General features: G+C 41.0%; 1 protein-coding gene across 1 annotated transcript in view; it reads right to left on the bottom strand.

The window, feature by feature from the left end:
- Ptprm (protein tyrosine phosphatase, receptor type, M) overlaps positions 1–11,692 on the bottom strand; it is an 819,406-nt gene extending 807,714 nt beyond the window's left edge. Inside the window, exon 1 of the mRNA XM_013027176.1 lies at positions 11,620–11,692. Coding sequence (XP_012882630.1) covers positions 11,620–11,692 — 73 coding nt within the window. The remainder of the gene's footprint in view (positions 1–11,619) is intronic.
- Positions 11,693–12,018: the final 326 nt, after the last annotated feature.

Raw genomic sequence — 12,018 nt, 5'->3', positions numbered from 1 at the left:
AATAAAGGCATATATGTTGGAAAATAATCTTCTCTAAATGAGTCATCTCAAAATGCAGAGAGCTAAAAAAAAATCACTGGTATTCTGATCACCCACTATCCTCTTTTACTACATCTTCAAATTCCAGACTGATACCACATTTACTAGAGGTCACCACACTGGAGGATGGTGTGAAGCAACTAAGTTTCTCTAAAATGCCTTCAAAATTCATTACAAATTCATCTGCTTCAGTGTGTGTGTGTGTGTGTGTGTGTGTGTGTGTGTATCTGTGTGTGTGTAGCATATTTTTTCAGAAGAGTCTTAACTTAGGTCCTTGTTCTTGCCAAGTATTCTACCATTTGACCCATTAGCACCAGCCCTTTTAATTTTAGTTATTTTTCTAATAGGATACCATCTTTATACATGGGTCAACATGCACTGCAATCCTACTATTTATATCTCCCATGTAAAAAGGATGATGGGTATGAAACATCACATCCAGCTTTTCACTGGTTGAGATGGGGGTCTCATGAAAATTTTTGCCTGGGCTGGCCTCAAATCATGAATCTTCTCAATCTCGGTCTCTCAAATGGCTAAAACTATAGGTATGAGCCACTGCAACCAGCATGTGTTTGTGTATGTTATATACATACATGTTCTTATATATGTACAGGAATTTTACATACACACAAATATAGATATACACACACAAGCTACTTAGAGTTTAAAATATAAAAGTTCATAGTTTCTGCTTTTTTAACACCAATCAGAGAAGATGTGGTTAATTCTGCACAAGGGCAATGTCTCTGAATCATTGCTATTCCCCAACCAGAAGCCCTTGAACTTGAATAAATAGAAAATCACTTGAAGTATTTTCTAGCAGTCTCTGTGGCCCTGTTCCAGAGATCCTGACTCACTCTGTGAGAGTTATGAATCCATACTTTTCCCCACTTTGGCAGTATACTAGAGATGGAAGTCAGGGCTTTGTACTTAGGTAACTAACACCATACTACTTGAGCCACACATTCATGTCATATTGCTTTTTATCTATTATTCAGATAGAATCTCACATTAACTTTGTCTGTGGCTTCTGACCATAATCATTCTGCCTATACCTTCCAAGTAGTTAACTTGTTCTTGACATATCTCACTAACTTTTTGCCTTGTGCTGGCCCTGAATCTTCCTACTCTACCTCCCACAAAGCTAGGATACAGACTTAGACCAACAGATCTACAGTCTTAATGAGTTATAGGTAACTACCTGCTGTCACCCTGCCAACTCCAAGGTGCTCATGTTGCTGATCTCCTCTTTGTTTTCTTTTAGAACATATTAGTGGTCATCCATTTCTAACACATGCATATAACCACATATACACACTTATTATGTCATGATACAACCTTCAAGCATCAAGGCCACAAAGCCTTAGGCCCAGAGAAAGATTACCAATGTTTAATCCTTTTGTTATTCTGATTATTGGGGGGGGGGTGAGTGAGTTCATGGGCTCAAAGTGGTAGACCTAGCCTGGAGCAGAAGAGCTCAGAGACAGCACTAAGACCCTGAGTTCAAGCCCCGTGACCAACAAAAAATACAAATAAAAACAGATGGTATCAAGGCAGGAAACAAGGCAGGAAACAAGGCAGGAAAGGAACCCTAATAAACTATGGGTGGCAATGTAAACTAGTGTAAGCACTACAGAAAGTGGTTTGGAAATTCCTCAAAAAGAAAACAAAAGCATAGAATTGCCATATGATTTAGCAATATCACTCTTAAGCATTTTCATTAACTGAAATCCATCCTTATTTCAGATTTCCATAATTTTCACTTGATAATAATTTTCATAATTTTCAACAGAAAAGTGTTCTTTTCTGTTGAAAATGTTGATTTACATTTAATTCTTGTGGCTCCTTAGCCTCCCCTTGGCTATTAAAGTATCTTAGACAATCCTTCTTTCTTATGACTTTCAGAATTTGAGTACTTGTCAGATGTTTTGTAGCATGTTAATCAGTTCAGGTTTGTCTAATCTTTAAGTGTCACCAATAGAATGAGATTATGTGGTTTTTGTAGAACATACTTTAATTATCATATGATATCAAGGATACATACTAGCAATGCAATTCATCATCATCACTGACATGAACTCATTATAAGGCTTTAAACTATTTTCAAGTTTCACCAAACTTGTGTTTCTCCTTTTCTATGCTTATGCTCTTTGTAAGAGAAATGCCTACACTTTAGAAATAGGACCTTTTATTCTGTCTTTAAGAATAGAGTATCTACATAATTTACTTTGAATATCTTAGAAACCTCCCTTGCTTACCTATAAATTTCATCTCTAACAGTGGAAGATCTTACTTCAACAATAACAAAAATAAACATAGAAAAAAAGTGAGTTCGTATGGTTATACCTAAAAGGTAAATGGAGACAGGTGGATCCCCTCTTACCCTGACCATTAAACACACACAGCTCCATAAACCCTCAAGAGACCCCTTAACATCACACCATGGCTCTCAAATTTATGTCTTCAATAATCCTGGAATCCAGAAAACAAAATGGAATCATGGCAAAATAAAATAACATGTCCAAGACCACAGACTGGTTCAGGTAGAAGCAGAACTCAAACCTAGGAACAGGTCATCACCCCAAGAGCTTCGGCGTACCAGTGTGGATATACTCCAGGAATCCCCAATGAATCCCCATTTCCCCTTCTGCTCCCAGTCTCTGCCTGGGAAGCCCCACTCCTAACCCAGAAACAGATATTCTCCATCTGAATGTGCAGCCCTCTGCACAGAGCTACAATGAAATGGAAGGTTATTTAAGAAGCCATACACATTACAAATGGCAACTGAGACTAAGGAAGGGCTCTCTGAGCATCTCTGGCCTCCTACCTCTTGTTATCCAAGGTAAGTCACAGAAAACAAAATTCGTCTTCCTCAAGGTAGATCACATAAACTAGAACCCTGTTCTTCCAAAGATAGCCCTAAACTCTTAGAAAGAGCACTCTCTCCCTTCTCTGCCCTCTTTCCAGGGAAGTCCTGTCTTTTACCTGAAACAAGGAATATAACTCAGAGAACACAGGAATCTGGAAGGGCAGGCCTTGCCTTGTAGGGTTTCTCCTTTCTGTTTAGTAGCATTTTTGCATGACTATCCATTCCTCCTAGAACTTCAACACAGAAACAGGAACTTTTCTCTAGGTTCCTCAGGACTGTAGGCTCTGGAGTCATCTCAGACTTAAACATGTAGCACACTTTTCTCTCATTAACCTGTCTTTGGTTATAAGAATGTGGCCTATAACCCTTGAGGTGGGTGGTGGGCATGGAATGCTATCACATCTTGCTGCCCCTAAGATAAACCCAGATCCTAAGAACAACGGCTACATTGCCCTGACTCTTTACAGAAAATCATCATCAGGGATAGAGCTCTCAAAAGTCAAAGAAGAAGAAAACAAAATGGTTGCCTTTTATGAAGTTTCATCACTTAGAAGAATAAAAACACTAAAAGAGGAACAGAAAGAGTATGCACATAATAACAAAAATGAGACCAGTACAATCATGCACAGTCTGAGTTCAGTGGGAGTGTAATTAACTTCATTGTATATGTGAAATAAAAGGTTGTAGAGATAGTATATCTTATGCTCTTACTAGTGATGTGATTCTTTAATATATCAGGGACCAAATCAAATCCCCTTAGAGTAGAATCATAAATCTACCACTTGATAAATTTTACTTGTTAGTGATCAGTCTGTCAAAATTCTATTTTGTGGCAATAAATGATGTATAAATTTTTATTATATGTGATAAAAAATTACAGGCTTACTTTTAACTAGGTAACTAACAAAAGGTAACATCTTTTCATTTTCATTTAAATTTATCAACTGAATATCTACATATACATAAATTGCTAAGGGCACCAAGCAATAAATTTAAACCTGGTTCTGTTTAAAGTTATTCCAAAGCTTAAAAAAGTCAAACTTTTTTTTGCCAAAGCAATATTCACTCATAATACTCCATTCACTTAACAAACTTTTACTAAATGGTTACTATATGCCAAACATCATTTAATAATTTGACTTTGTAAACAATCAATATTAATGATTTTAAAATAATTAAAAGGAAAGTTAACCCCTTTATTTTAACTAGATAGAATACAATGAGTCTATTTCAAGTATGTGATTATTACAGGATGCAAAGGTACTAATACTCACAAGGGATCCTTAAAAAAGGAAACATTTCCAAAGAGGGTGGTCAATTCCTCTCCTCCCTTATGGAAGCCTACCCATGAATTGATTTAATTCCATCCAGGGAAGCCAGAGAAGCAGCCAGGAGGCCTCAGACTTTCACAGAAAGCCAGACTAAGAAGTATCTTTTCCATTGTTTGTGATCAATTTGCTTTCTGCATATTGAATAGAGAGATTCAAATGAATATTCACCCGTCTGAAAACAAACCAGTGCTCTATAAGCTTTTATGCTTTGCAGCCCATAAAAAGTAAATGGTTTGCTTCCGTTTAGGCTGCTGCATGTTCAGATAAATCACTGTTAAACAATGGCTGCTCCTCTGAGAGAGATTCTAAAACCATAGCAGCTCTGACAAGTCTCTAGCTTCCCTACTATCATTCATTTGCCACTCTGAATCCCATAATCTGGATTCTTTCAACAAGGGAGGCCATTCCCCTCGCCTTGCACCATATCTTGGCAAACCTTCTTCTCTGGTTCTTCCATCTCTCCTTGCTTCCTTCCAGCCCGGGGCCCAACAACTATGCTTCCTAGAAAAAGTTATTGACTCATTAATTTCCAAGTGTTAAGTAGGACAAACCACTATTGCACACAAATTTTAGTGGGTCTTATACCTAAACCTCAGTGCCTAATGAGTAATCGCTTGCAGATGGAAACAAAGAATAGGCAGCATCCAAAGATGCTCCATACCATAGTGATTGGTAGTCTATTCTGTTTGCTGGTCTATAAGTCCCCCAAGGATATTGACAGGAATTCCTACTTGATTTGACAATAAAGACTATTCTCAGTTCCATCCATACAGACAGATAAGCAGCAACATAGCAGACAGACAAAAAAGAAAGTTGTCTTTGGGTCAATGTTGCATTTCCCCAAACTAGGCTACAACAAGGACTAATAGAATTATAATTTCCTCTGAGGAGTTTAATCTTACAATTAAGATTTAGAGATAATGTAGGCAGCTATGGCTCACCCCTGTAGTCTTAGCTACTCAGAGCACTGAGATCAGAAAATGGTAGTATGAAGCCAGCAGGGGCAGAAAAATCTGCAATACTCTCTTCCACTAACGAACAAAATACTAGACTAAATGGGTGACTAAAGTAATAGAGTACCAGGAAGGAGTGAGCAAGCAAGCAAGCTGATCAAGAGCTAGAAGCCCTAAATTTAAGCCACATTACCAGCCCAGAAAAATGAAAACAGAGATACTAAAAGTCCTCTCTTTGTTTAACCATAAATATATTGCTTCCAGGACTCCTTTCCTGGTTCAGGCAGGTGGGGTTAGGGCAGCAGCTACACCTAGTGATCAGCTGCATGTTGGACTGTAGCAAGAGAGCAGACAGCAGGAGGCATGCCTCTCCTGGCAGGCATTCTGAAATGTTTCTAAGAAAGGAAGCCTGGATATATACAAGTAAATCTGCTAAATATTGCAACCACTTTCATTTACCTCAAGTATTAAATGACAGAAATGCAGCAATTGTCTTTTGTGGCCAGCAGAAAACTAGTCTCTAATTTAGGAACCCACTGTTAGTATTTTAGACACAATATGAGAGCCCTTTATTTTCTATTTGGAAGTTGAGTATATTTCCAAACACAACATCTCACATTTGTACATTAAAACTCTAACCCTTATATAAATTGATTTCAGCTCCCTCCAAAGGGAAAAAATCCTGTTTCTACACATTTGAGTAGATTTTTAAATTCTACACAACTTTGTTAAATATGGCCAAGACACCTTCTTATCTTTTCCCACTACCACCTTATTCAGTAGCCTTATAAACAGTAAAAAAAAAAATATTTTCTTGAAGCAAAGGCATTATTTTTATAAGCACAGTAGGTTACACTCTTATTGCAACAAGCCAACAAATACCTTCTAGGCCAAGCCTCCCAGGGAAAGTTCCAATGGCTGAATGTTACAGCAAAACTTAATCAAATTCTATGTAAAATTCTAGAAAACTTCTTTTTTCTTAATTTGGCTTTACAACTGCCTGGACCCAATCAGTGTTTTCTGTAGTTAAGATTAGGGCTGGGGGTTGTAGCTCAAGCAGTAGTATGGCTGCCTAGCAAGTAGGAAGCCTTCGATTCAAATCCCACCAAAAGAAAAAAAAGGGTAAGAAAAGACTATCTGAACCATCACACTGGTGAATGCACATAACAGTCCAGGCACAATCACAGCACTGTGTCCAAACTTTTGGCAGTGCAAATCAAGAGGGTAAGAAAAGATGTTTGCACATTATATTTTTATCCTTAGTTCTCATTCAGCTCCTCTCAGCGAGTTTAGCAATGTACTTTTACAACAGAGTTTCTCACATTTCCAGGTGTACTGGAAACCCCTGGAGGGCTGTGTCCAACAAAATGCTGGTCCTAGACCACAGTCTTGAATATCTTCTGTGTGATGCTGACACTGGAGGCCCAAGGATCACACTAGGAACTTCTCTCTTAGAACTTATCTCAAAGCCTGGCAGCAGGATTGCCAGCAGGTGCAGTGGGACCCTGATCTAGGTGACTGGACATCAGAATTGCTATGGATAGGCCCCAGAAAACAACATCCAGAAGGGTTCCAGATGAACCTTACCCACAGAAATATCCAAGCCTTCTCAGAGGTACTGAAAGCTGCCTAAGTGCAGGTTACTCACTCTTCATGGCCCTCATTCCCCTGGATCCCCCACTTAATGGCAAAGAGGGCCTAAGAGCAGAGGCCCATCCCTCACCCACTAAGATCAGCAGGCTGAATGAATACAACCCTATTCTACTCATCTCCTTTTCTGCTTATGTTTTTTTCCTCACTCACTTGTAGCCCCTTAATTATGCCCTGGCCCTTCCAAGTTGCCACACCAGAGGGAAGAGGATGCATTACAAACTGGAAAGTTTGATGACTAAATTCTTCCTCCTCCCCACCCAACACAGTCCTACTTATTTTTCCTTTTTGAAGCTACAGTGTAAACTCAGGCTTTCTGATGACTAAACTAAAAACCACTGCAGTATTTTAGGAACCCAAGAAATTGAATTGCTTTACAGTAGGAATGCTGGCTTATAGCAGTTTATAGCTTTTAAAAAAATGTTTCACTCTTGAGTTAGAAAGATACTCAAGGGGCTGGGAAGGTGGCTCAGTGGTTAAAGCGCTTGCCTTGCATGCCTGAGGCCCTGGGTTCGATTCCTCAGCACCACATAAGCAAAAACAAAAAAGCCGGAAGTGGCACTGTGGCTCAAGTGGTAGGGCGCTAGCCTTCAGCTGAAGAGCTGAGGGACAGTGCCCAGGCCCAGAGTTCAGGCCCCATGACCGGACCCAAAAAAAAAAAGAAAGATACTCAAGTCTTCTCTGGCTGAATTGTTAAGAATTAACAGGATCTGTGCCACACTGGTGACATGAAACTATAAGGAACTTGGTGAAAAAGAGAGAGAGAGAGAGAGAGAAATCTCCAAATGAAAGTCACATGTGAGGTATACACCATCTTATACTTAGAAAAACTGCAGAGTATTTAGATAACACATCATTCTGGGAAACATCATGAACTATAAAACAAAAACTGAAAGAATACTTAATCTGCAATGGTTCCTCAACGAGGCTGTGTGTTCTCACATCAGCCTAACAAGGCCAAGCACCTCTTAAATTCAATGAAAAACTTAAAGCCATTGAATTTTATACAATTGTTTCAGAAATAAATTCTACAGTACAATCTTTTACCGAGACTAGAGGCCATGATTTCTTTTTAGAGGCTGATATCATATGAAGTTGTAAGTCAAGTGACTTGCTTGTTAGTGAAAGTTTATTTAGAATTACTTGTTATGCACACTTAACTGTATCACTCCATGTCAGAAACTTCCTCTCTGGAAACCCATACAATAACCCTTAGGAAACAGAGGCTAAAACCTGTAATTTTCTAGATCAGAACAATTTATTATTCTTAAGCAATTCTTCTCTGCAAACACATAACACTAAGAATGGTACAGTAATTTCCCAGCATATTTTGTTCAGGCTCACTGACTGAAACTTGAAGTAGTTTCTTCCTATCAATTATCTAGTGAAAGCACCACAGAAATATATAATGTCCTGACTACACCTATCTGAAAAAGAAAAAAATAAGACTGCTAAACAAATCCATCACTACCCATTGTAAATAGACTTTCACAAGTTTGCATTTTGCAATAATTTTAGGTTTATAGAGGAGTTGCAAAACAGCACAAAGACTTCAAGCACCCTCTTCACATAGCTTCCCCAGTGCTACCAATGACCTTATATAACCAGAGCAGAATTTCCAAAACTAAGAAGTTAAAACTGGTGCAATGCTTTTAATTCAACTACAGACTGTATTCAAATTCTGGCAGTTTTCCCACTAATGTCCTTGAAAGATTATTTTGAAAAAGAAGTTTCTGTAGAGGACTTCAAATTCACAAGCTATGGCAAGGTTTAATCTATTCAAAACACTTCACTTGGAAAAAATTTTAAAAGGCCAATTCTGTATTTGTTTCTACAAACTATAGCTTAACAAAACTTAACACATCAATCCCACAGAGACACAATATTAAGCATTTCACTGTACAAGGCTTAGTATAATTTGTCTTTTTAAGAAATGGGGTCAAAGAGGAATAACTTGTCAACTCTGACTTCTTACCAAAAAGAGAGTTTATGCAAAATTGAAACAATTCAACTTTTTTCCTCACATTTTCTGGTGCTACTCTTAACTATCTCTCAAAGGTGAGGAGACAGTTAACTTCTGTTATTTTGCCTAGCAAATCAATATATGGTGAGGCTAGAAACGATTTTCAAACAAAATATTTAGCTAATAAAGTCCTCACAGGCCAAAAGAAAAGTCTTAGTGACTTTCTCTTTTAATGAGTTTAGCATTCTTTCTGGTGTCTGATAGCCAAAGGAGGGTAGGTCATCTCCAGAAATGACTAATTAGCAATCTTAATTCCAAACTCATTCAAAAGGAGGCAGAAGACCACTGTAGAAGAGAAGCAGCAAAGTGATCTTCAATATAAATCTCACATGAAAAACCACCATTATAAAAAGTTCATAGTTTAGTCCATTAGGTGGTCTGAAGAGAAAAAACACATGGAAAACACAAGGCAAGCCTAACATGGTGTCTTGTGTCTGCATGGTGCTAGGGAAGTACCTCAGAGTTTTGAGAACCCTAGACAAGAGGTCTCAATAATCTCAGTTCTCCCTCACTTTTATACCAGACAATTCACATACAACCTGAATGTTTGTAAATGATCAATACTAGTAATTTATTCAACTAATAGAGAGTGCCTGTTAGGGCTAAGGCGCTATAGTAAGTGTTTTGTGGGGAACAAAGAAAGAAAATGACTTAGCCCTCAAAGAGCTTCCAATCTAGCTTCTATAAAATTTATTTACATACCAGCCAACTGTTGCAATTTCTCAAGTAATCATAAAAAGAAACATGTCATTGTCACCTAAAGCATCAAAATGAATTTTCCCAACTTGAAAAAAAATAAACACAAAAAAACTTTTGCAAGGTTTCAAGCACGAATCTGTAGTTCCTAAAAGGCAAAGTGGGTGAATGGAGGAATTAATTGAATCCTAGCTGATCCTTACACACATGACATCTGCCACATTCAAATTTTAAAATTTTTTAACTTTTCAAAGACATCACTTGGATACAATGTTCTTTTACCCACTAACATAACAGATAGCTCTGGCTTTCCAAATTAAAAAAAAAAGTTGTTCCCATGAATGGTACATATAACTCAAACAAATACAAAGACATATTTCCTCGAAAAGAAAACTTGGGGTGAAGTTTAGTAAAATGCCTATTCTAGTTGGTTAGTTATTTATCTCAACCTAACGAAGGCATAAGTCCGTGGTACTGCTAAGACTGAAATATTTTCTAGTGATGCAGTCATGGTTTAATTAGTTATATACATGTTTATCCTCATTTCCTTACACACCATTTAAAAATCTATGTCAGAACGTTAACTTCAAACAAGACACTAGCAGGGATGTTAGCGATTTTAATAAAGAAAAAACTTCACCCAAACTCAAAATTGACTTCTAATACTAATGAGTTACAAGGCTACCAAACTGGCAAGTGCTACTCCATTATTCACTAATAAGTGGGGCCAAAATTGGCATCGAATTTATACCAGACAACTGTGCATTATGTTAACTTCTGCAGCAAGTGCAATTATCAGACATCAAGGAAATATTAAGCTTGAAGAAAGTTAATTCTCCACACAATTTGACAATTTGAATTTCTTTCAAAGCACAGAGCAATCGGCTCTCTCCCAGCCCCAGTGTCTCCAACTGTGGTCAAAGTTCCCTGAGCTAGGCAGCACACAAGATACAACTCTCACAGAGCAAGAAAGTAAAAACTGATGTTACCACGCACAAAGAACCAAACATATGTATATACGCAATTAATGTTGACCAAAAGGGACCTTTGTCAAATAAAACAAGACTGTAAATCCCAGCTTGCTCTAAATAACCACTGGACACTATTTTGTGTGTCAAGTTTAAGGATAGTGAGCTTTTTAAGAAAAAAGAAAATTCACTTCCATCACTCCTTAATGAAACTAATAAACAGGAAAATGAACATGTGTGAATGTTGCCAGGGTCTGCCATCCACCCACGTGTGCCATGCAAGCAAGCACAAGCACACACACACACACACACAGGAGCTTCTAAAGGAAAGTCCTGGGACATCTTCCTGGCCCAACCGCACCCCCAGCTCCTATCAACTCAAGCCCCTTTCTCCACAAGGTGCATCTCTGCACTGGCAACACAGACTGGGCGGGTGGGCTTGCGCTCCCTCATCGCAGCCCATCCTCCTCCTTGCACCCAGGAACCCCTCCCACGGATCAGAGTAAACAAGCTGCCGCTGGCCTTGGCATTCTTAGGGGACCCAGGGAGGGCAGGGGCACAGAGGATGGGGGTGGGGGTGAAGACGGGGAAACGTAGCGGAGGAGACTCCCGCAGGGACCCACCCAGAACGCCCGTCTGGGCTTTCCCGGGAATCCGCACGGCCGCCGGCCGCGCAAGGAAGGCAGTACTCCGGGAACCCGCCGCTGCCGCCGGAGCCGGCGCCAGGTCCCGCGATCGCCAAGGCCGAGCCCCCGCAGCCGCCGGGAGACCGCTGCTCCGGGTCGAAGGGGACCGCGCGGCGCCCACGCCCGGCGGCTGCAGCTGGGAACTTCAGGCAAAGTTTTCCGCTGTTGCTTTCGCCGCCGGGAAGCGGGCCAGGAGCGACCGCGCCACCCGAAGCACGAGCTCAGGCCGCGAAGAGACGGGGACTGGACGGAGGGCGTCCAGGCTCGAGGACTGGCTGGCGCTCGGGTGCGTGCGTTGCGCCGGCCGGGGTGCACGGTTCCAGCCTTCCTTTTAACTCGCTACTTGGTGCCCGCCTCAGACTCTCCCGCCCGGGAGCTGCCGGCGTCCCGGGCTGTCCACTTACCTGAAAACGTCTCCCCCGCCACAGTTAGGAAAAGTCCGGCCAAAGTCGCCCAGCAAGTCCCAAGTCTCGTCATGGTGCGGAGTGCGCGCCGGGCCGCGCCGGGCAGCGGAGGGGGACGCGGGTCTGGGCTTCAGGCAGCCACGCGCCGAGCCAAACCCCCAGAGTGCCAACAGTTGCAAAAGTCTGAACTCGGGCGGCCTCCGGGGCACGAGGACGGCGTCCGCGGTCCTCCAGTCCCGCCCGGGGCTCCACTCGGTGCCTGGCGCTGCTGCGAGAGGGAGCAGAGGGCGCGCCCGGCCAGCCAGAATCCTTCCTGGGTTCCGGCGGCGCCACCCGCCGCCGCTCGCTTCCTCCGCTCGGGACCGAGCCGCCGGCGCACGGCCGTGACGGTGGTGGCCG

Source organism: Dipodomys ordii, unplaced genomic scaffold (genome assembly GCF_000151885.1).
Source record: "Dipodomys ordii isolate 6190 unplaced genomic scaffold, Dord_2.0 Scaffold100, whole genome shotgun sequence".
In the NCBI taxonomy this organism is placed as follows: Eukaryota; Metazoa; Chordata; class Mammalia; order Rodentia; family Heteromyidae; genus Dipodomys; species Dipodomys ordii.
This window is presented reverse-complemented; position numbering and strand designations above follow the sequence as displayed.